The 26,447-nt window shown below is 34.9% G+C and overlaps 1 protein-coding gene across 9 annotated transcripts in view; it reads right to left on the bottom strand.

Moving 5' to 3' along the window:
- SNTG1 (syntrophin gamma 1) overlaps positions 1–26,447 on the bottom strand; it is a 357,847-nt gene that overhangs the window by 19,020 nt on the left and 312,380 nt on the right. For 8 of the 9 annotated variants that reach the window (XM_052787869.1, XM_052787873.1, XM_052787872.1 and 5 more), the window contains 2 exons: positions 14,696–14,848; positions 8,576–8,668 (listed from right to left, as the gene is read on the bottom strand). In XM_052787869.1, the coding sequence (XP_052643829.1) occupies positions 8,576–8,668; positions 14,696–14,848 (246 nt within the window). The remainder of the gene's footprint in view (positions 1–8,575; positions 8,669–14,695; positions 14,849–26,447) is intronic. The other variant, XM_052787876.1, reaches the window with a different exon arrangement.

Raw genomic sequence — 26,447 nt, 5'->3', positions numbered from 1 at the left:
AATAAAATAAGTAATACTCCTACAAGTCAAACTAAATCAAGAGAAGATGCCTTGTAGGTCCTTATTTTCAAGAATAAAAGTAATTGGGTCTTCAGGCACCTGGGATACACCTTAATTTGGCTGTTTGTCTCACACTTAATTGAGAAAGATTGCATTCTTGCAAAGTGACACTTTGTCCATACTGATAGCAGCAGTAGGGAACTGAGTAGGATTAAGATCTTGTTCGTGCTCAGTTCTACTGTGTTACCGATCTCTGGAGAGTGTCTTACTACAAAAGAATTATGGTCCAAGGCAATTTCCTTTGTCAACTGCTGTGGCTTTATAACTGTGAAGGGAAAGACAGGGGAGGACACAGAGGATAAAGAACAAAAATGAGACAAAGGAAAAAAGCAAGAAAGTCAGCCCTAATAAAATAACTGTTCTTGTCCATTACTGAAGTTACATAGAATGTTAAAAGACTACAGTTTATTTGCTTAGTACTGATGAATGAGCTACCAACATTTGTTTGTTTCTAGCCACAGTACATAAAACTGTATGAACCATGCTTGATGGCTTATATTACAGTTATAGTAGCTATTTGTTCAACATTTCAATTTCTAAGCACAGAATAAATATTTGCTCACAAGAGTTACATTATTAAATCTCCACCTTGAAGTGAGCCTGGTTTCCTTCTGCCTTCTCTATTACTGAAATTTGGATGTCAAGGAGGGGTTTACATACTGTTTTGTTTCAATATGTTGTATGTGTATTAGCTGCATGAAGAGAGACACCTTAAGGCATGTATCCCTAGAAAACATTGAGTTTGTTCCTAAAGAAATAAAGAGAAATTCTGTTCTGTGTTATTTAGTAGCCTTTTGGTATGAAAAACAAATTAAATATATGTGCAATGCTATTTATTGTTTGCAGCATATTCCCTTTTTTGATGCACTGCGCAAGGTGTCTGCAAGAGAACAGATGACAGGTACACTGAACTTTGTTGATATGCACCTCATGGGCCATTATGTGGCCTTACATTACTTTGTTCTAGCCTCACCATATAATTCAGCAGCACTAATTTATTTTCAGTCCTATAAGGGATGATTTTTTTCTCTTCTGAAAAATATATATTTTTGACTGCTGCTTTAATGAGCAGTAAATGTGATGGAGTACAGACATAGCACTTTGCACATGTAGGTATATTGCAAAACAAATACATAGCTATATCACACAAATACATACATTATTCATACAAGCTATGATGCAAATATGCACATTACAGAAAACAGCTTTAATGAATGTCATTATAAATAGAAACATATGTAACATACTTATGTCTATGTATATACACCCATACCCTTGAAGAGTAGACAATTTCTTTGCTAGAAACATGTTAAAAATAAGTTATTGAATGCCACTTGAGTAAGTAGTTTTATACATTGGATCACTTTCAGAATAGTAGTTAGATGAACTTCTGTACACATCTTGTTATGCTTTTTAATCTAACAGTCTCCATCCTTAATTCTTAAGGTGGCTACACTGGCTGCAAAACCTTATTTGTAAATGCTTATCATAATATTTGTGTATGTATGTCCATACCTAACATAAATCACCCACAAAAGAGTTATATTTGATCATTAAAACATTGACATATATATACTAGCTAATGTTAGGCAAATGTAGGGCCTGAATAGATATGCTGTAATTGTTCAGGTCTTGGGAAAAATGTTTTCCCCAGTAGACGTTGGTACACAATGCTACAAAAATGGCCTAGAGTAAAATTTGGTTTATAACATCTAATACCTGCAACAGAACTTTTTGCATGTTTTTGGAAATTTTGTAATTTAAAAAACCCCCAAACATTTAGTATCTAAAACATCTCAAAAGAAAAATTATGTCTGGAGTAGATGCTGTATACTGAGACACCTTCTAGTGCAAGGAGTAACTAAACAGAGTCTGGAAAACTTGATTAGGCAGCCAGGAGAAAGGAGACTAAATGGTATTCACAAAGACTAATTAAATTCACTTTTAGCAGTATACCAGCAAGGAAGAAAGAGGGAAGTTCAGTAAGAGGATGTTATTTGACATCTTGTACTTCAAATAATGCAAATAAAATTGCACTAAAGCTGGTGGACATTTTTTTAAGAAGTCCCCAGTGGAAGAGATGCTGTGGGGACACTCACTGATGATCAGATTTAAACTTCCATGTATGCCAACACAGAAGGCAGGTGGCCTTTTCACTCCAGGTACATCACTACTAGAAATGAAGTACTACATCATAGAAATTAATCATAGTCAAACATTTGCCAATGTCTGCTTGGCCTATATGTCACAGTTCTCTTTCAAACTATACATCGTTAATAAGAAAAAAAAGATGAGATCTTGCACTGGGGCTTTGGCTCTGGAGAGTGCTACAGAAGAACAAGAGCACAAGTATACATGTTACTACTTTTTAATGTGCAGGGAGAGAAATTCTATTATGTCTATAATTACATTTGGTAGTTTACAAACTGTTTAGCTGAATTAAGAAATTATTTTCCGAAATGTTGGAAGAATCTGATTTAACTAATCATAATTACTGTTCATAATCATAAAATCTGTTCATTCTCCTTTCAGGAAATCACAATGGTTTGTTATAAAGCAACATACCAAATGCTCTAAATGATAAACTACTGTTGGCTCTATGAAGTATCAGTCAGAAAATGAGTGAGAGAAAGCAGGGCATACACAGCTGAAACAGTTATGATTTATGCCAGTGCTGTTATAATCACATCACAGTACAGATTTGTTCTGAAGAACTCGGTTTAGTACTTTGTGTACTCATATTTATCATAGGTCTGTGCAGACATAGAAGCAATGTTTTTATCGAACTATGATGTATTTTTCTTGAAATACATTTAGCACAGATGACAGTTTTTAACCGCTAATTTTGACTTGCACAGTTAATTATTATAAAAAGATTAAATGACAGTAAACAAGACACATAGGGTTGTACAGCTTTTGTCTGCAAACCATAAGCATAATGAGAGTCATTACCCTCTATAAACTTGTTCATGAGCATTGAGAGTGAGTTTGTGTTTTACAACATTTGTGAAATTTTGACTGCAATTTGTCAGGCATGTTGGAAAAAAAATCTATTAACTTGAAATATAAGAGGGAAAAAATTTAAATATTGTTTCATTGCTTAAATAACCTGAATATTGGAATAGCTGAACAACTGTTAAAATCATGAATTGAAGAACTTGGCTTCAGTTCAGTTGATTAGTGATTATTCACTATTAAAAATAGTCCACAGTCAATTCAGTAGTGATTAAGACAGAAAACTTAAAATACCATGAGCACAGTGTTAAGTATAAAATAGAAATTGCCTGAAGATTTACTGAAGACCCCACTGCATCAAAATACAAGACAGGACTTCTCAGGTGTCCTCAGAAACTACTACCTGTGCTTTGTGTTCTGGGAAACATGAAAATGTCATAAATAAATTTAAAAAAATATTTAATTATAGTAATTAGATCTATCCTCCAAGTACTTGTCGAAGACCCCCTTTGAATTCATTAAAAGATTTTGCATGTACAGGGCTATTCTGGAAGAAGTGAGAGATGGACCGAATGAATTATCTGACATTGAACTCTGAAGTCTATAGAATATGGCTTCGAGTTAAGCTTTACCCAAAAAAGAGTGCTTGAATTTGATATGAGTAGTGGCAAAATAATAAAGTGAACATGTACAAGAAAGACATGGACCTGTTGGAGCGGGTCCAGAGGAGGGCCACGAAGATGATCAGAGGGCTGGAGCACCTCTCCTGTGAACACAGGCTGAGAGAGTTGGGGTTGTTCAGTCTGGAGAAGAGAAGGCTCCGGGGAGACCTTATAGCAGCCTTCCAGTACCTAAAGGGGCCTACAAGAAAGCTGGAGAGGGACTTTTGACCAAGGCCTACAGTGACAGGACAAGGGGCAATGTTTTTTAAACTAAAAGAAGGTAGGTTTAAATTGGACATAAGGAAGAAATTTTTTATGATGGGGGTGGTGAGACACTGGAACATGTTGCCCAGAGAAGTTGTGGATGTCCCATCATTGGAAGTGAAAAGATAAAAGTTTGTCCTGATTTTTCAAATACTGATTGTAAAATTTCATACCATTTATGAAGAATTAGATACAAATATTTTTTCATGAACATTATGACATTTTAAATAGCTTTTTTGTCTTTAATATTGAGTTTGTTAATTCATGTGACAGTTTCTAGGAATTTGTACAGTCTTAATGCACAAATGTGTATGTAAATATTAATAAGATATAGCTAATTTAATTTAATTTTTACTCATGTTTTCCTTGTCCTGCAAACTGTTTTCCATTTTTCATTGTTTTTTCAGATCTTTCTTGGAAAAGAGATTTTGAACTCCTGCTTCATATGAACTCCTTCATTAGGTGGAGAAATAATACTTTTAGTTTATGTGAGTAAATACTTATAGTTTATGTTTTAGTTTGTGTGAGTAAAGCAGTACTGTTGAAGATCATCACCAGCATAGACACAACCTACACCTCCCATTGTCATAATTAAGGTATCTGAACAAATTTTTGGCTGAGAATTGCCACCTTTATCTTTCCATAAAATGACGGAGAGTAGGTAATGGTTTTCCTATTTAGGTACTCATTAAAATGTGGTTGACACACTTAGGGTAGATTTGAGACAAGTTTTCATCCTATGGCTTGCTTGACAATTTAAACTGCAGCAGTCACGTGGCAACAGATTATGTTGCATTATACAGTAGTGTTTCTCTTCTCTTCTAATGCAATTGCACTAGAGCTGTCCTTATCACCTCACACTGCCTAATGCCTGATTACCTAAACCCCAGTGTGTCCTCTTTTTTATCCATGGTACTAACTATACTTTATTCTAACATACAAACTAATTAAGGTGCAACACTGCAGGTAGGTTTCTAAGGATACTAGTGGCATTCTCCTTACAACACTGAAAGTCTTACGGTAACACAATCTGCTTCAAAATAATACATAGAGAAGTTAAAAATAATATTTGTACTTCTTTTTTATGTAAACATTTTCTGTGTAAAACCTCTTTGTGAATGTTATGCAGTAGTTTACTTATGCTTATGCAATTTACTTAAGTGACTATATATCAGAAGTCTGAAAACATTTTTCAAGGAATCTGTTGACAACATAAATACTGTTCTATCTGCTCAGAAAACTTGGGAGTTTCTCATTTGATTTACTTATGTACAACTTCCATTCAAGTCACAAAAATGTGTATCTGTATTTGTGTGTACAAAACCTTAACTTTGAAGGGAGCTGCACTGTCTTTGTTGGTTTTGTTAGACTTTTTTTATTTCTAGATGATGTGCTTTTTAATTTGTAACAGAAGAATATAATGAGTTTTGGGGCACTGAAAGAATTGCATTATATGTTCCATGAAACATTTGTGAGATGAATGAAGGAGTTTTCCCAAACACTGGTGAACAGTTATAGGAAGACCTGCAAGACAGTATTATTAGCATATGTGACACACAGCTCTTAATGACAATTGCCAGAAAAACATTCTCCAAGAAGCTTTTGTATATTGCTTATAGAACTAAAGTATTTATGATTGGGGGGGGGGGGGGGTTATGCTTTCAAGGACCCATTTTGGGAGGTCTGGATTTGTAAGTGTGAAAAAAAAAAAGGTCTTGAGGTCTTCATATTGTCAGTCTGTAATATATTTAATAGTCTGTTATTGCTATCCATTTATTTTCTTGAATTTCCAATGTACAGGTTCTCCACGCCTACTGAATGGATTAGTATGTGGCATATCTCTGGTATGCATGCTATCTAATAGATCAGGCATTTTTAACATGGTGCCTTTATCTTAAACTGTACTGTCTGCTTGCCTGTCTTTCTGTATCAAAGAAAAATGAAACAAGCCCTGAAACCTTCAGGATTCTCCATGTACTGACTCCTGAACTTTACCAGCATGGTCCCTCCCTCCATTCAGGGAAATAAAACCCACCTTTAAAAGAAAAATCTGCAAGCATTAAGGCAAAATTGATTTTATCAGTCTAAAATGAAAACACAGAAAGTGCAAGAAATACAGAGAAAACATGGACAGTGCAAGTGGAAAAGGTGGAAGGGAAACGAGGATATAAGCACTGAAAAATGGGAAAGAGTATTTTTTCAGGGGGAATCACTTCTGCCACAGCATGCAGCTCCCAGGTTGTGTCATGAGCTTTGAGGACCACAGTGACATATAAGGGGGGGTGGTGATAGATTTGACAGATCAGCAGGAACCCCCTGCTCATCCTTGCAGCCTGTATGTAAGTGTGGTGAATGAGTGGTACCAACTGAGTTATTTCTAAGGCTGGTCTGGGTGCAATAAATGTTTTGTGGGCTACTACACCTTTCCCTTCCTGAAGGAAATCCCTTTACACATCTGCTATCCTTTCACACTTTGATGAAACCTCTTTCAGATTCTGTAAATGCATCCTCTTTCATCAGTATTTAGACCCTCAAGATTGCCAGACACTCAGCTGCGGTTAATGCTTGGCTTAAAATTTCAGAACTTTTTGGATGCTGAGGCTAGATGCCACCCCAGAAGGAACAGATTCAGTCCATGGTTTCATGGCTTTACAGATGAAGGGGAAAGGAAAAAGTAAAATTGTCTCATACTCTTACAATGCTTTATGGGACTTCTCAAGCTCGGAAGACCTGGAAGTTGGAGAATTCCTTCTTGGCTTTCTTCTGGTTGTAATCAAGTCATCAAAGCTTCACTCCCGTGGTCTTGCATTGTGGATCTTCTACTTGGTGTGCAGGGTGGTTTTTGTTTAAGTAGGTTCCCAGCCTACCCAGTAAGGACTTTTCTGGCTTGAAATGGAAGTTAGATGCTAATTTTTTGCTCTACTTGTTTTAGTGTTGGATTTTATCATGTATTTCTAGTACTACTTATGTGACCTTGTAGGCAACATGGGGCAGCAGGAAAAGGAGAGAAGAGCTGAATGCAAATCTGCTGGCAATGCTAACAATTGCCTTAGTGTTTCAGTAGTCAATTTTAATACTTGAAATATTTTTTCTGCTCTTTGCTATGAAAGAAAAAAAATATTAATCTATTTGTGAGGGCAAAGAAGAATCTGGTTTATAAGTCCTATGGTTCACCGAGGTGATGCCTCCAGCAATTTTGCACAACTGGAAAGGCACAATGACTTATTTGAGAAAGAAAGACAGTGAAGTTATACCTCTACTAGAGCTTTTTTTCTGTATCTGGAAACCTGCTGTACATGTTCTAAGGACATACCAAAAGGGTACCACAACCTTCAGCCATGGGAACATGGTATGAAGGCAGTTGTGCTTGTTCTTTGCTATTTGAAATTTAGTGTACACTTGTACTGCAGATAATGCCTTTGAAAGAGTCTGAAGTCTTTTGAAAATCAGACATGTGCAAGAGCTTTGAAGGAGATGCAAATGACCTTTATACAAAAGCATTGCTATAATATTATTGGAGTGTGGGGGGAAACCTACATGTTTTTTTCTGAGCCACTGCATTTTAATTCTGTTGCACTGATTTTTTGTGTAATATCTCCTAAGTTGACGGTCATGTATTTCACTGATGAATCATACAAGACTACTCGCTTAACAAAAAGAAATATGTATACACAAGTATTTTAATTTTAAATTCACCACACTTTTGCAAACAAACAGTAGAATGGAGTTGGAAGAGTAAAAGGGTTCTGACTGGTGGAGTAATGTGGTGAGAAGGGTTGACTTAAGATAGGGGATAGGAGCATATTCTGGAGAGAAAAGGGCATTTTCAGCACTTGCTGGTGGCAATGCTGCAGCATCTCAAAGGAAAACAGGTATTGAAGAGAAGTGGAATTCAGAAAAAATATTTCACATTCTCCCATAACAGCAGTGTCAAGTAGTAGCAATAAAGCCTGCTTACATTTTAGCATTTGTTAGCAATTAGTACAAATGCAAACATATGAAGGCTCTTGATGATTTTACTGAGATTTGGACCTGCATTAATTTAATCTGGAAATCGATGCCATATTATTCACTTGATATAGCAAACTATTCCATCAGTTGTACTGAGCTTTTTTTAAGGCTGACGGGAAAAGCATAAGACATACAGACCACGGCTGATTTCTCTTTTTACAGACACCTGAACAAAAATATCTAAAACATAAACTGAGAATTGCTGTAATAACACACACTCCCACCCATGAAACAGAATAGAAAGGCAGATTCTTTTCAAAGATCACATATCAGCTTGAAACCAAGACTATTTCCTCTCAAAACCAAGGATGCACCAGCAAAAGAAACATCAAACTGAATCAGTCTGGGCTTTCACGTGAAATTAAAGAATGAAGACTTGATGCATGTTTCAGATTGATATTAGCATTGACTTTTCAATAACAAGCACATAACAGAATACAACTTCTCACATCATTTAGAAATCCCCCCCGAGTTTAGACTAAAGCACGAGAGATTTGACAAGAGATGATCTGTTGCAATAACAAAAAGAAGTACATTTTAAGGATGCACTACTTATCCCAAAATATAAGAAATAACGAAAAATAATAATAATGATGTGATGGAAACAAGTCTTAGAACTTTACCTTTGTGGCAGCATCAAAACAGACAAAGCCCATGCTAAAGTCAATAGTAAGTCCCATAAGATGACTCTCCAAAACACAGGCATACGTCTTGCACTGTAAAAGAAAAATCAGAGAAGGTAGTTACCACAGAACATGTTTCTTCAAATTCTTTCTAGAACCAGTATTTCTGTGTCTTTATTCTAATGTTTATATATCTCAAAATTATTATCGGAAATAAGTCATTTGTGTGTAAATAGGTCAATTTATTGCCAGTCTATTGCAAATCAAAGGATTTATATTAGTGATGAAGTTTTCTAAGTATTGTAAAAAGAGGCTTTGCTTCCATTAGAGAAAAAATAAATCATAATCAGAATTGCCTCAGTGATTTACCAATGACAACTGCTAAAAGGGAAGCTTCATTATTTTTGAATTCTCTTATTTGTTTTGGTACCTGGCAACTTCCTCTAACAACATTAATATATTCCTTTTACCTTTTTAAGAAAAAATAAATGCATTTGTAAAATATCTCTTCTGTATGCTGTTTACTGTGTTTTTATGTTGTTCTAAATCTCAGTGAAGAAGGTAGTATTTCATACCGTGTAGTTATTGACATAATCGTATGAAATAATACCTTCTTTGCTTCAGCTAGTGTACCAATATATCTCAAAGGTTTCTATGAGACACCTTGCAAACCTGAAAGACCTTCTCATCCTATGATTTTTAACTCTATGCTTTTATTTATTTCCATAACATCACACTTCAACACATGCTGTGTGACATCTATTAGTGTCATTTTCAGGATCAAAACTATTGCTGTGCCTGAAGGCTGACTTCAGGTACAAAATGACAAACTTGTATTTTTCATCACAAAATCTGTAAAAAATTTAAAACATTTCCAAATCGAATGTAAATTCTTTAAAGAAACCATTCTTATTTTACAGAAATTTTACCCTCCAGATTAATTGATATAGAGTTATATTCTTCAAATGTTGCTGTAGCCACTAAATATACAAAATGACAACAAAGACTTCCATGATCTATAATGTGTCAAAGAACCAAAATATAAATTGTAAACATGGGGACAATGTAAATTATTAAATTATCCGTGTTACAAAAGTATGTATTATTATTTTTTATTATCAAGGCTAAATCACATGCCTTTATTTATATATTCTTTGGGTGGGCTCTGGATTCTAAACGGTCTTCCCCAGAATGCAAGAAGCTGAAGGGCTCATTAACAGCTTTTAAGAGTTGAAATAGACATCGTAATGAAGGAAAATGGAAAAGTTCATAGCTATATAAATTCTTTGGTTATTTTAAATTTGACTTTCTTACACTTCAATATAGATTTATTTTCTGGAACTGAAATATTTGAGTGAATTGCTTTCATTGATCAAATCAGGTCTCAACTACATACAAACAGTTGGTTAATCTTTGTGCACACACCTTGGAGCTCTAGAATCCAGGTTTCAAACACAGTGATATCCTTCACTGAAGCTGAAGGACACTCTCTGTTAGTTATTAGTGGGGCACAAGTGCAGCATTTAAGACAGTCTATAGACAAAGCATGGCCCTCTATAACTCAGAAGTAAAAATAATCCATGACACCTGCCTTACAAGATTATTTTGCGTTTTTTTGCAGAGTAACAGTAAGTCATATGTTACTGTGTGATCCACCAAAGGTGTTCAAAAGCTATAACTGTCCATCAGTAAATGAAAGCTTTCCTACTGCTGCTGTTGGGGGTGGAAAGCAGTGACTAGTCTATTCTTGTAGCTTCCAACACTGAAAGAACGTTATATACTTCACTACATGTATAAAATCTGAATTCATACAGTATAGAGATGCACTTATAACTCATGATTATAACTATTAATGCATAAGCCCCCCAAATTTTTAATTACAAAATCAGTGATTCAGCTCTGTGGTGTTGCAGTCATATGGTATTTGTGTTTATATTAACAAATAAAAGTGGCTTTTTTTTTTGGAGCAGCTACGCCATGAAACTGCTATGAATATGTAAACTTTGATCGTAAATCAGTGTTAGAAAAGGAGAGGTTATTGCCTTTGGTAACATCTCATTAGTAGAAGAAAAGAGTGTAAAGTAATATATTTCACAGTGACTTGCTACTTAATGAATTCACATATGCAAAAATGTTCAGGTTTTGCATGCAAAGCAAAAAATGTACAGTTTTGTATGATTACCTTGCTAACTTCCTACAAGATGCAAACTACATTTTTATTTGTAGACCTCCAAGATATCTAGAACATAGAGTCTTCACTGAGAATTAAAATTTGGCAAGGAGACTGTATATCAGATTTAAAATATGTATTGCCATCTAACTCATCTGACCTCCCACCTCAATACCAGAGGTCAACCTACAATGCGCATTGCAGCACCACACTGAGCTGGCACAGCTACCTCTGCTTAAGCACAGTACTGTGCCTGGGCTAATTAACCTCACTTAGGTGATTTATGAGAAACAGGACGTATCAGTCTTGGTTCAATGCTGCATTGAAAAAGCAACCTACTTCCCAGACTGAAGGTTCTTTCTACAAAAGGCAGTGCACAGTTTGTGAAGAAATATCATCTGGGTCAACTCAATGTGGTTATCGGTAGGAAGAAACCGCATTGTAGAGTGCAGACCACCAGGAATAGCTGATTCTTTACTTATTCTTTACTTATGCTTAGGACCAGTCTACACCCTCAGACCATATATCCCATGATCCAAACAATTCAGAGAAGCAAAAATGTGAGAACAACAAAATGATCTCTGGACAGTGAGATTTTAGTTTCTTTGGGGAAGAATGTCCGTTTCTTTATGCATGTGTTGTATGTGCTTGCACATGATACTGGTCACAGGTGAGAGTAGGAATGTGAACTTTCAGACACTTATTAACTCTATTAAGATTTTTCTCATCTTTATTTTCTTTAATTTGTCTTTTAATTCAGACATTTGGAGAAAACAAAAATGCAGAAATTCTTCCCAGTAGACTTGATAATTTAAAATTTCTTGTACATTTAACAAACACTTTAAATCATTAAAAGTGACTAATAATAATATATACTGTGGATGTTTGGCTTTGGTTGCTGATTTCTCACAAAGATACCATGAAAACCTTATCAGAACTGAAGCATCCCCCTCACAAAAGAAGCAGAAGATATTTCAACACTCATTTCTTGTTCTCTCACAGAATACAGAATCTTAAATTGGATTTATGAATAATTCAGCGGGTCAGGCAGGGGCCGAAGGAGACAACCCAAAGTTATTCCTTAGATTCTACTCCCTCAATATACACAGTTTAAATTATGGAAAGAATGATATGTTGTAAACCTAGTGTAAGCTATCAGTGAAGCTAAGGGAAACCATACTGTAAGTCCAAGATTTAATTCAGACTTTCAAACTCAGATTCAACTTCAATGGAGACAAATGTTAAAAGTGCTGTAACACAAAGCAGCTTACACAATAATCCTTACATTAGGGAACAAACAACTACAATACAAAAAAAAAGGACAGCAAGAAAAAAGTTCATGATGGAAGAAGTGGTGAAAATTTTAGCATAAAGTAGCAGGAACACAAAGGGAACCTGGCAATCATATATAATTGCACATCATTATGCAAGCTATAGTAGTCTCAGATTCTTCATATAACAATGCTGTGAGATAGTAAGGAAAAAGGAACTCCATTTCAACTAAATTTTTTTTCTTTTAATAGGTAATTATGAAAATGGATTAGCATCCCTTACTACTCTAAAGAAAACTAACTAAAGAGTGACTGTAACACATCACAATGGCACCACTACAATATTGTACCACATATTATTGCTAAACTATTATCAGTTTGACTATCTCTCCTCTAATACATATTTTTCCTAAAAAAACCCTTTTGTTTTAGATATAACTCTGGCAGAAGCTATGAATTAGGCTTAAAAATTTATTACATGTTTATAGTGAGCATTTTTAAAATATTTTAATTAGTAATGTATTCTTTAGAATTACATCAGAATAGGGCCATGATTAACCTGTCATGGAGGTTAATGCCAATTTATAGTCATTGAGGAACTCCATTATTATTTGTGTGATTATGGAATAGTTCACAAGACATTTGAATAATTTTAAATGACAGTTTTAAACTGCAGTTATATATTCAAAATTATATGATTTCATAGTAAGACAAACCTGCACACAGCTGGATTATCATTCACAGAAAATATGAATATTCATATGATTTTGATTGCATAAAACACAATTTTAGTAAAAATGTACAGTTGATATCTCAATTTTGAACGTGTCACCTTTTTTTCTCACACAGCAATGAAAGAACTTGTCAGAGACAAATTATACCACTACTTAGTCAAACCAGATTTTATTTGAATTTGCAAATTGGTGGATGAAAGCAGTAACAGATTGCTGAAAGAAAAATGAGGAGGCCAAGACCAGTTATATTAAAAATTAATATTCTATTTTTTTTCCAAACTGAGATATAGAGAGGCAAGAAAATAAAGAAAAAAAGGTGAAATCATAAGTGTGAGTTCCACAATAACAATCTATCATGAGTAGCCTGTTTGTCCACCTTCACAGATTTGTTATAATCAATCAATCTCAGGAAATCGTTACGCTGAGTTCCTAATTGCTACTCTGAACATCAGTAGAGTGAAAAGAAGGGTGGAAATGTTAAGATTAATGTGAGGTTAAGATTATTAGGGAAACTCTTTTTGGGAAACATGGGAGCACTTTTGAATAAATGTAATTATAAAACCCCAAAGAAAACTCTAAACTAGGAATCCTACAGTATGAATCAATATTAGAGAAGAGCAAATATGAAGTGGCTTCTGGGCTAAAAGTTATTCAAGAAAATTGCCATATATTCTTTTACTGATGGCACAGTAGTGCTTCTACAAACAATGTTGCAGTCAGTTATATAAGAAAGACAAAGCATCTCAAATATTTAGTAGCAGAGGCTATATATTGATGCAATTTTTATACAGAAAAACTACACTTACATATTTCAGCACAACAATCAGAGTTCAAAAGGTAAGAATAGCTCCTGTAAAAGGCAGCAGAGTGCATGAACGTAAAGATAAAACTTGAACCTTCTTCGACTCCTCCTCCAACAAAGGTAATATGCATTAAAATTGACAGCAGTGTAGTTTTTGCAAAATGGATCATCATTAGTATATACTAATTCAGTCCATCTGCATGTGTTGGTTTATAGGTCAGAAGAGGGCTAATATATAACCAACAATTTGTCTAAATAAAAAACTGTCAGAGCTTGCATTCCCAGGAGGATGCAAAAAATGAGTGCAGGGAAAGTGAGCATTAGCCAATACATGCAGAGGCTAATATACTAATATGACTTTTGTAGGTGTGTATACAGAATAACTCATGGCAACATCAACTAAAGCTGTTCCAACCACATGCATTTTTTATGATTTGTACATAAATATAACAACTAGGATTAGGTGAATTATAATTGTGGTGGGATTTTTTTTTTCTCCTATTTTAAACAAAAAAACCGTGACTTTTTGGTCATGTAAGAAAAACAGAGTTACCTTTAAACACTCTGATATGTAATTTTGCTATTAAATTTTGCTAGTAATCTGTACCTGAATGTCATCCATCTCTGCTCTGTCATCTGACAATCGAGTAAATACACAAGAAACAAGAAATGTGTGAAAAAAGAATAATGTATATGAGGTACAATTTTGTTCTTGCTTGCATCCAGTAAGTACTCTCACTTGGTGTACTCTCGTTCCTGATTATTACAAGGACAATTTAATTCCTGCAATATTCTCTTATGTTATCCAATAACAAATAAAGTAGCATGTAAAACAGTATGTAAAAATATCTAAACAGCTGGTTTTGTCCCTGATTTATAGATTGTTTTTTCTCTTCTGTCCATGAACTTTAGTTAACAAGTATGTATCACCTAGTCATAATAACTCCAAGATTGTATTTGAGGTAGTCTCCTCTGAAGGTTAGATTGCAAGCTCTTTGGGAACACCAAAAGGGTTTTTATGGAATTACATACATAAAACAATAATAATTTGAGAGCTGCAGAAGGTCGGAGAATTTCTTAAATTGCACATAGACCTAATTTGTTGATGTACCAAAAGGTAATCATCAAGGCAGTTGTTCTCACCTGTATCCGTTCAACTTCTAAAAAAGTTGCTGTTTGGAAGGCTTTTTCCCATAGTGTTAGGTCAGACTCTAGCTCCACAGAAAAGTAAAGATCTTCTCCAGACTCAGACTGGACACTGAAGCAATGTTTCCGTCGGTCCAGTAGATCACTGTCCTGATGAAAACCTTAAGTTATATAATCTGGCATACATCAATTCATATTTTTAATTGCAAACATCTATGCCTCAAACCTAGCATTTTAAAATGGCATCTTTAATAATAAAACATTGTAGTAACTACTGAGAGCTGAGGAACTGAAAATTAGGGCTTTGGTCTAAACATTGACATTTCAATGAATTTTAAACAGGACACATATTCAGAATGGTACAGAACAACATAGCATACCTGGCATAACTTCCAATATTTTAACAAATCACTTCTCAAAAATGTTATCAGCTATGCACTTTTAAATTAGATAAATTCTATAAAATGTGTCCACTTTCTATTCATGTGAGAGGAACACAAATATCAGCTTCTCTGACCTATTTGACTCACCCACCCTACTCCGGAAGGCTGGCCAAAGGAAGCAAGAGATTTATTTGAGCAGTATGAAAAGTCCATCTGTCCTATTTTCCCTATAGAGGCAGACAAAACAAGTTCATATTTCTGGTGGCTTACAAGATCCAACACAAAATTTGTCTATAGCTGCATACTGCCAATAGAGACTATAGTGGCTGCCAGTGGTTAGGTTGCTGGCTTTGGACCTGGAGGAGGAAGTTACTTTTGGCTTTACTTTCAACACACCACCACACAATGGATATCGGGTAATAAATATTTAATGATTGCTAGCATTTATAATTGGCACTAAATCAAAGAATAACCAAGTTAATCAGGAAATCCATCAGTAAAATGTTTTTCCATTTTTTATTTTTTTTTTAAATACAGGATGCTTATGCTAAAATTCTGGCATCCAATTCATCCTTGTGAAAAATACACTTGCAGAAACAGTTTTAATTAATTTTGTCCCTACTATGGCAAAGCAGCTGTCACAAGCCACAAGCTCACCAGGTGCCCTTGCAAATACATCTGGAAATTTGGGTATATGTAGCTTGGGTGCAATTTCCACAATGCTACCCCATAGCAGAGGGCACAGTTGAGACCAGTAAATGAGACTCACAGGACAGTATTGCCTTCTGGTTACACACAACTTGAATAGATTGAGGGGACCATAACCAGCTGATACAAGCTGGAAGAGCACCTTGCATTGTTCAAGCCAGCTCTTTCTGGGGCAGAGAACCGGGACCTTAAAGCTGACCAAGAATGGAAATATATAAAACAGGACTCTGTATGAAACTATTGCTTTCAGGCAGATAGGTAGGCAATGGTAGAGTAAGCACTGTTTTCCTCTTTCTTTTCATTCAGTAGACAGGTGACAGACCTGCTCAAGAAAGCCAGTACAGCTTGCATTCATGAATGCTCCTGGTTCAAAACTGCTTTACAGTTTCTAGAAGAATCAGCTATGGAGGCAATATACCCTCTCTTTGCAATCACCATCATAAAAATGAGTTGCTCAGATTTTAAAATGACCAGTCACTGTGGAGCAATCCCCTTCCTTACTTTCATCAAGTCATAGGCTTAGTAGCTCAATAGCATTAAGTTATGGATGGAAAAATCAGAATGAACACAGGCTGTTAGATCTTAAAAACAGTATTTCCCCAAAAATTAATATTCTCACAGATTTTTTTTTTTTTCCTGAGTGTTCAGAGGGTTGTGTAGTTGAACTAGTTAGATGTGGCTAAATAATAGCCTACGTTCTATGGCAAATACTTTTGTTTCTTTTTTTTTTCTTCTTTCCACTCAGGCCCTTCTGCTAAAGTCAATTCTGCTCACAGTATGTTTTGACCAGCATTCAGAAAAGAAGTCATAATTTCTAGGTTGCTGTTAATGACACCTATGCTCTACTGCATGCTCACTCAGCCTCAAAGCGTACAGAGCAACAGCACTGTGACAAATGTTTAATTTTGTGGATGTGTGTAACAACATAAAACACCATCCAGCACCTAACTATACAAACCCCATCAATAGGAACTGGATAAGTAAAAGCACTGGCTGACCCTCGCTCCTCTAGGGAATAAAAGCTACTTTGTATAGTATAACAGCACTTCTCTAACAGGTCTTAAGTGGGCTCTTAAACTCATTATTATCCCAGAGCTACACCTGATTGAATGGGCCTGTTGGTCCATAATCAAATGGACCTATTCAGCATGGGGTCTGACAAAACTTGTGTGTAAGGTACATATCTTTCCCAGGGAAGGTTTTAGTTCTTCATAGTTACAACCTCAGAAGAAACTAAAAATATTTTGAACTCATCTTCACCTATTCTTGACAACAGTCAGTAGAGAACAACTAATTATTACTAATGCAAACTCTTAAACCTTATTTGAAAGAAGACTATGGCACTCTGTGAGATCACAGGATCACTGTCATTAAAGCAATTGAAGTTATAGTCCTTGTTTTTAAACGGGAGGAAGTTTAGTGCAGTGCTCAGTTCCAGAATGCGTATCTCTATTTAGCTGGGCACAGTTAAGGTTTGATGCTTAAAAATCACATTGTTAGACTCTCCCATTCTCACAGGCTTTTTCCTATTGAGAAGAATATGCTGGCTATGAAAAAGGGATGAATTGTCGTGTAGACTGTGAAAAATGAAATGTTAAAAGTTTTACTGAGATTGATCTCTGTTAAAATGTGTTTGAAAAATACAAAAATCTCAGAAACATCTTTGAAGTGATTAAATAAAAGGTTGTGTATTTTATTATCAATATTGCTAGCAATAATTGTACTAGTTTTTACTAAGCATTACATCAAACCTAGAGGATGAAAACAGAAAGAAGAGCTAAATGGGATCTACAGTATTAATCCATGTTTTTGCTGTTTAAATATGAAAATTAGAACATTTTTTGATTTAGAAAAGATCTAATCAATACTAGGTAGCATTTCCCCTCAGTGGTTTACATATTAAAATTTTAGAATATTTCAACTCCTACATTATATTGTGACAAACACCACACACAATGTACTCATTTATTAGTGGAATCTATGTTTAGTGAAGTTCTTATTTGGAATAAAAACAAAATTCAACATGTCCACAGAAATAATAATTTTCCACAGAATAATAATTTCATTTTTGGCTAGTTCTAATGTCTGTACTTGTGATAGATCCATGTCTATGGTTAAGTCCATGGTAAGAAAAGTTCAAGTCAAATATAATTAAATGTTGTACTTTAGTTTTTAAAAAATTGCTGACATGCATATGAGGTATTCCTTTCCTTCTTAGTGGTATTTCATTCTGCTTGTAAAAATAATTTGGTACAAGGCTCCCCTTAGTACTGCTTCTGCTCCTTTTTGCTGCAAGATCTTTCTTTAGTTTTTCATTTGTTCTCAGGCATTTAAAAAGTGAAATCTCTATTCCAAATTCATAGATCTAACCATGTTTCCATTTCTACAATGGATAACTGCAGGAAACAATATGTAGACAATATGTAGCTAAAAGATAGCTATCCAAATGTCCTTGTAAAGGTAGGCATTTGAAGCAAAATTTTTTCTTAGGAATCCAACTGAGAATTGTCCAAAAGCCTCTGCAAATTTAAGATAAACTTGTCAGGATTCTCAAAGACAGGTCTGGATTAAGCAGGCATCTTCATTAATTAACTTTTACCAAATGGTTATTTCAGCTAAAATATAAAATGCCATTCTACCCATTTAAGAATCTGCCATGACCCTGTATTTTTATAATCACTTACTAGTCAATGATGGACATGAGCCAATTTCGTGTTGATTTTTTTTAAGAACTCTTTCATACTGCTAATGATTAGCTGTACCATTTGTCCCTGATGTTCTCAATGCGAATTAATAAAGATTCTCTGAAGAGGAACAGTCACAAAACTTGTAGCAGTATGCTAATTCCCTACTGGACGGAAAGTAGTGCTGCTGAAGGATGGGCTGTGAGGAAAGTCCTTGGCTTACACCCAGCTTCAGGGTAATCCAGCATCTCTGCTGACAGGATGGTATGACTCCTGCTTGCCTAATTAATAATGATGTCCATGTTAAGTGAGAGTAATAAATTTGTCTAAGGGAGCCAAGCATGGCTCATTAGGCAGGTCCTTTCAAATTAAGGCAGAATGCTTCTTTATCACTAAGTAGTGACATCGCCTTCTCTTCTGCAGAGGTAATCTTTTCTCTTTTGAAAGACTGCCCTCTCCAGAAGCAGCACTGCTCCTTTTCCATTACTTGTGTCCTTTCATTTTATGTACAATGAATGCATTAAATACTCATATTTTCATTATTATTTAAAATAGCTAAGATGCAAGAGACCCTCAACTTTTACTATAGTCAGTGAGGGTTGAGTTGTTCTCTTCTACAAAGGTCTGTGCAACAGAAAACAAAGCTAGGTCTACCAGTTTCATGACTATGGCATGATTTTTACCCAGGAGGTGCTCATGAACTGTCTGGAAGTCTGGTTTACCTGTAAAGTTGTATGTAATATACAGAGTAATTTGGCAATGGAACTGTAAATATTAGTGATACTGGTTAGCAGTTTTTGACATGAACAACAATTCATGTAAGATGTTCAAAACCATCCTAATCAGACTTGTGTACCTAAAGAGACAAAACAGACCTTAACTTTTAAGATAATTAAATTTCAGCTGTTAAAATGAGGTAAATATTAATGTTTGTGACGTTAAGTATAATAATTCTTAGTAATACACAGATAAGAAAATAAACTAAACCTGCTTGCTTTGTTGACTAGTTTAGACTGTCCTGCAAAAAGAAATCTGTCCTATCATAACCAAGATTCAAACCTAGCACCTAAACTTTCTGAAGATAAAAAGCATTCTGCCATCAATTCAAGAGTGCAATGACTCCAAGGTGACTGTAAGAAGTAATCACATCATGCTTTTATTCTTGCTGGAATCAGTGCCCTGATTATTTTACTGTTTGTGTCTCCTTCCACTTATCAGCTCCATCTACATAAACATACATCCTTCTTTCTAAGGGATTCTAATGATCTACTTCTTTATCTGAAACTTTGGGAACACTTTTCTTGAGCATCACCATTAGTTGCTATGGAGATGGTTCTAATAGCATTTACAGGCAGCAGGGAACAGATTCACTCCAGACTGAAAAAAAAGATACTGCTTCTCCAACATATCCTCAATAATCAAGAAATAAAGCAAAAAAAAATGACCCATGCAGGTATGCACGTGTTTGTACACATCTCATCTTATTTGGATTCTTCTGAATTTTAATGTTAAAAAAAGTAAGAAAAATGTTGAAATTGCATGTGTGTGTATATATATATATGCATTTAAATAAACACAGAATGCCAGCTAAATTTAAATGGGACAAAATATTTTTCAATGTCCAAATTTTATGAAAATATGTTTTTTCAAGTGGAAAAATAATTATAATTACAGGATAAATTTCAGTTTCAATTAAATTTCCATTAGAAAGATCTGTCTGATTGCTTGAGAGAAATAGAAATGTTTATTCCCTGTAACCTATTAGGTAGAGCAGTAAGCTCGAATTGCTTTCTTATTCTGCCTGAATAGGAAAATTAATTTCCTATTCTGCCTGATTAAAAGATGATGCAGTCTCAAAGACCCTCATCTGTATCAGAGCAAGAGTCTCTACACAGGTTTCTCCTGAGCCAGTGCCATAATTCTTAAGGACCTCCACTCAGAAATGTGTTTATTTTAATGCCATATGAGGAAAATTTTCAAAATTTTCATAAAACAGACTAATCTTTTGGGGAAAGAAAATATTCTAATACTTTCCAGAGAAGCATTGGTCGTTATGTTCTGCTAAAGAAAAATCAGAGACTAATGTAATTACAAACACAGGTTAAAAAATATGCTGATCATCTCTTTGGAGAGTTATTAAGGTTTTTCTACCTCTCCAAACTTTGAGCCATTATTTGATGGAAATTAAGTTTAAGAACAGATGCCAGAAGAGTAAACGTAATGATAATAGATAGCAATGCTAAGGAGTGATCCTATCATTTCATTCTGAGCCCTTGTTTACAGCTTTCTCAAATTTAAATAATTGTGATTGGGTTTTTTTCCATGTTAGTTGCCTGCCTGAGGATATTTCTTATTTTCACATTATAGTTAAAACAGCTGAGTCAGTTCTGTGAAATAAATTAGGAAAAGGAATGAAATTGGTTTGTCCATGTTAAGAACAAAGAAATAAACAGACAAGCAGAACCATCCCCTGAAACTGCTTTTCGGGCTGCTCTGAGGCCTCTGTTCTTTGGAATGGCAGTGACTGCTTCAGGGATGGAAGGAAATATTTTCTGCCATGGAAAAAAAAATACAAGTTAAGATCTACTGAAAAATTTAGATGTTCTGGGCAAAATTTGGCTGTTACCATTCCCCATGGTGTATAGGAAGAGAAGAACCTAAATTCTTTATGCAGTAAAACTGCAACATCTTATGTTAAATTTAATTATTGAAATAGAAAGAAAGACAGGAAAAAAACTCAAATAATTAAAGAATGTGACCAAAAATAAAAGAAAATTGACAAATTAGAGAAAAATTCTACACAAAAATCTACCAAAAATGAGGTATCAGAACATATTACCAGATAAAATACTGAAATAATGCATCACTCCAACCTTGAGAAATAACCCGATTAGACTAAGTCAATGAAAGGAAACCTTCTCAAACTTTGGGTAAATCTTGAACATCTGAGATGTAAGACATATACTTGTCTTTCCTGAGTATCCTCATTCAGTATTTATATTTTGCATCTTATTTCTGTTCTTTTTCATCATTCCTTTTTTTCTTATGTTAACAGTTGAATTTGGCTTTGCCTTTCAAGGATGTTGCAACATCACTGTCAGTCTCATAACTAGACAAGCAGCAAAAAGCAATTTCTTAGAAGAAGGAAAAGCTGATGCCTTTAACCAACAGAGAGGTTGCAGGAGTCATTAAACATATATTTTCTGTAACTGTTATTCTTTTTCTTTTCCTCTGTGTGTTTATCTTGTTATTTCTTCCAGGAAGCAGGATCAGACTCTGAGATTGGCAGCCCCAGCCCAACACAACTGACTCATTTTTTCCCCAAAATGTGACAGTTTATACTATCCTAATATTGCATAAAAAATGTCCAAAAAGGCGGGGTTTTTTTCTTTAAAATATAAAAGAAACCCCTCTAAAGTTAAAGGGAAACATAAAAAGCCTTACTTAATGACTTTCCACTTCAAATATTGTTTGTCCTTCCTTTTCTGAATCAAATAAAAAGTTAACAAGCCTTTATACAGTGGCAGTTGTCATGCACCTAGTAACACTGCCTCTTTGCTTTCAAAAAAGGCTCTTACATGGTGCTGTACATTTACAGAAACATCAACGTCTTTAACACACAGGCCCCACTAATTTTACCCAAATTAACATACCACAGATTAGGGATTGTATCACTATGTACATGTTGAAGAGAAACGAGCTGACGTGACATACAGCATCACAGAAAATATGGATGATCGAGCCAGAGGTGTGGCCATCTACTCCATATCTCTATGCAACGTAGGAGCAGCTACACACCAGCTTATGCTTATAAGGATCCAGTGATGGAAATTCAATGGCCTCGTCAGGAGCTCTATTTCTGTACTAAATGATACTAGCACCCGAGAAATTTTTCTTTACCATATAACTGAAGACAACTTAATGATGGTCTTAATGCCAGAGGACATTTATGACTTTTACTATTTTTCTTATAAGACAGCTGTAATTCTACTTAGAGTGGGAACAGAGCCTCTTTTCTTTGGTAATATTAAATACTCTTAAATTTAGAACAGGAGGCAAACCAAAGACTGAAAATTACTTCAACTTTTTAGAATGGAAACACTCAACAGTTTAGCACTTTTTTCAAGAACTGGCACCTGGCTAAACCTTGGCTGAAAATCTAATTGTCTCTGGATGCAGCATTAACCTATTCATAAAAGGGATTCATTAATTATACCTCCTAAGCAGTTTTGGGTACATGTGACGTACTTTAGTGGAATCACATCAGGATGCAAGTCTCAACCATTGAGCAACCTATATTGATAGACCTCAAAATACATTCTGTACCTTCACTTTATATGTTTATGTGTCTATTGGCATTAATTTAAAAATTTATTTGAATATAAAAACATTTTAAATAGTTTCCCATGCTTTTTATATCATCATTTTCCCATACTTGACTTATTGGAAATGGAGAACAAAATCACAGGAAATTTAAGTGGGAAAATTAACATAACTACATTTGAGGATTTTACACACACCAAAAGCTAAATAAGGAAGGAAGCACAGGAAGGAGACACCAAGTTGGTCCTGATTAATATAGTAAGAAAATTATAGCTGCACTGATGTGAAGGATACCAGCTACAAACATCAATGATTCACCAGCCTGACATATTGCCAGCACAGACTGCCTTTCACAATTATCCTCACGTTTCATTTCAGAGCTGATCTGACACCTGAATATGTTTCCTGTTTTATGCTGAACAAAGTGTGCTTTTTATTGTAAATCTCCAAATATTTTTGCATGATACATTGAAGATAGAAGGCAGGTGACTGAACTATAGAAAGCATTTTCTCACTATTAAAAAGAGATGCTTGGATGAAGCTGAAGAACATTATTAACTCAAGCAAACAAGGCAAAGTTGCTTGCAGAGAAGTGCAATCTTCAGAATTTATTATTTATTTATTTATATTATTCTTCAGAATTTACCTGAAAAGTTGAACAAACTTTTTTTTTACCCCCCCATATGGAAAAATTGTTTAAATATTTAAGTTATTTACCCATTTATCAAAGATACTTAAATCTTGTTAAATTATACACCCTTACACATGCACACACATGCACACACACTGAAAACACACACATTAAAACTGCATATCAAAAATATAAGAGGTACCAAAACCCCATACACAGTTCAATCAGCTTTGAAGTACTGAACAGGACAAGGCCATCTGCCCATTTCTGAAGCTAGTGATATAAGTACCTGCTTTTCTGCAGTATTGAAGATTTGACCAATCCTAAAATTGGAATTAGTTGGCTGTTAATGGGGGTTTACCCCTCAAAATAGAGGATAGAGTGAAATAAGCTTTTTCCAGAATAAATTAGAAATATTTATTCGTAGCAAATTCTACCACCAATTCTGTTGAAAATGACTCATAGATACATTTTAATGTCAGAAGTGGTATCATTAGATTATCTTGCATGAAAAATTGCTTAACACGGATCACAGATTTTCATCCACATGCTAGTGTTTCTGTACAACTAGCATCAGTTTGAATAAAACTGGTGGTAAAAAAAGTGGTTCAAAAGCTATCAACTTCTCTTACCAGTGCCTTCCACTGATTAATCATCAGAACTTTTACAGTTTCTAACTTCTTCCCAATTTGAACTTGCTTGACTTTGATTTCTATTCACTTTTTCTTTTTACCTCTTTCTTTTTAGGGTTAAAGAGTTCTTCAGTGCCTTATATTTTCTCTCTGTTAAGGTACTTCCACCCCATAATCAACAGACCTATTGAATTTTTAATAAACTATTTTGTATGCTTATCAACTTATATATTTAACCCCTCAGGTCTTAAGTTATTTGCCTCTCCATAAATGTTCCTTTTACATCAAACATAGCCCACTGCTATTTGACAGTATTTCACAATGAATAGTTTAATCCAATATAATTAAAATCTGATTTTTGTTCTCAGCCCGCTTTACCTACTTTGCATGTCAAAAATTATTATTTCAACCCAAAAATCTTGACAATGAAGGGCTTTAAACTTACAAGATATGTATTTTTACATGGTATTTTGAAAACTTTCTACAGAAACTTTTTTTATAATCCACTATTGTTTAGGTAATGTATGAACGTAATTGTCAGGGTTTGGGTATTTTTATACTTTTTTACTACCTAAAATTGTAAGTATTGAATTAGGGGATCAGTGCTCCTTTGCTGAATTTATGTCAACAGAACTGTTTTTCACACAGTCAAAAGAGAGCTTTTTAAACTTTACTTTTATGCTCCAAATTTTAATGGTCTTCCTGATTATTTAGAAGGTCCTAATCACATTAAGAATAGTGACTTATTGCCTAGCTTAGGGCAAGTGTCCTCTTTCTTTTCCTTGTAATCTGATGGGGGGGAAAAAAAGAATACAGTAACAATACAATAGTGACTTACTAGAGGACTATTATAAATATGAATCTCTTTGTTAGTTATAAATCACAATAATAATCTCTGACATCTCTGATTAAGGTGCAGAAGATCCTGCCTTTTAGGTGCTTGAGGCTGAGAGAACTGTAAAAATTGAGAATGGCATCCCAGTTTCCTATATCGTTCATGAGAAGAGTCAGAACCTTTGGAGTGGATACTAAAGGAGAAAGCACACTCCACACATGCAGGCAACTATGAAGAAAACATTGGCCATGCTGGCAGATGAGTTCTGAATTTTATTTAACATGTTTGGACTATATTCTCTTCCTGATCATTAAATCGGTGAAGTCCTCTCCTGGGTGTAGCCATTAATATTTATTCAGTGTTTTAGTACTTTTACTGTCAGCAGAAGTGGTAGTATTCTCTCATACTGAAACACTGAAATATTAATGTGTATTCGGTAGGATCTGGCAGTTCATATTCTCCACTGTAGTGCTTCCGTCATGAAAAGAAACTTAGAGAAATCTCCCTAACTGAGGAAAATTACAATTCTATTTAAAAAGACAAACTTAAGGTAGTAAGTCTCTCTAATCAAAACTGCTCTTGTGAAGTTCATCAGAATTTTAGTCAGAATTAAAGAGTGGAAGAAGGAAAAAAATGCTTTCAGATAGATTCAGTAAAGTCCTGTCCTTGTGGCACAAGGGACAGTTATTGAAGTTGCCAGCATACATCAGGAGAAAATAGCAGCATGCTTGGGCAAAAGTTGCATCCTAGTTTCTAATGATTATAAGTCTAAATATGGAAAAAGTTTTTGAAACATCTCATTCCAATCTAAGCAAGCCATGTAATGCAGAGACATTTTGATCAGTAAGTGTTGTGATAGCATTTAGTAATTCACTTTGACAAAGACGACATGACCCAAGACCCACATTCTTTCTGGCTCTACAGAGGTGTTGCAGCAGTCCTGACCAACACACTTAGTCCTGCGTGCAGATGATGAATCTTCTGCTCCTTCTCAGGATGCCCAACAGCCTGATCAATATAGAAGGAAATAAGCTTTGGAAACATTAATTCTAAAGCACTACTTCCCACTTCTGGGAAAATTCATACAAAGGTTACCACAGACCACTTGCAAGTCCTTCTACTTAAAGTGAATATTAGCCACAAAAGCTGTATCTATACTAACAAATTAATCATGTATGGCACTGTTTTTTGACACTATAGCCAGGTGGCAAGGACCAGACCACATCCATTCTATGAAACTCTTTATCCCCCTAACACAGGGTGCTCACATGCAACAGCTCATTACAAATGCTCCTTCGCCCATGGTAACTCTCAAGCTACAACAGGAATTGTTTGGGAGAGTGCTAGATGGTCCATTTGGCCCAAATCCATGGTAGTGATCATTCTAAAATAAATTAAGAATATAGATGATGGCAATCCACCGTCTGGGAATGTTCTATGATATTTAGCCCTAGTGAATGTACAGACTGAACAATTTGAGTTTAGCCGAGAATATGGAACTAAACCCACTTAAGAGACACTGAGTGATGATACTGTCCTGCAAACAGGCATTA

The sequence above is a fragment of the Harpia harpyja genome, chromosome 5, assembly GCF_026419915.1.
Source record: "Harpia harpyja isolate bHarHar1 chromosome 5, bHarHar1 primary haplotype, whole genome shotgun sequence".
Lineage (NCBI taxonomy): Eukaryota > Metazoa > Chordata > Aves > Accipitriformes > Accipitridae > Harpia > Harpia harpyja.
This window is presented reverse-complemented; position numbering and strand designations above follow the sequence as displayed.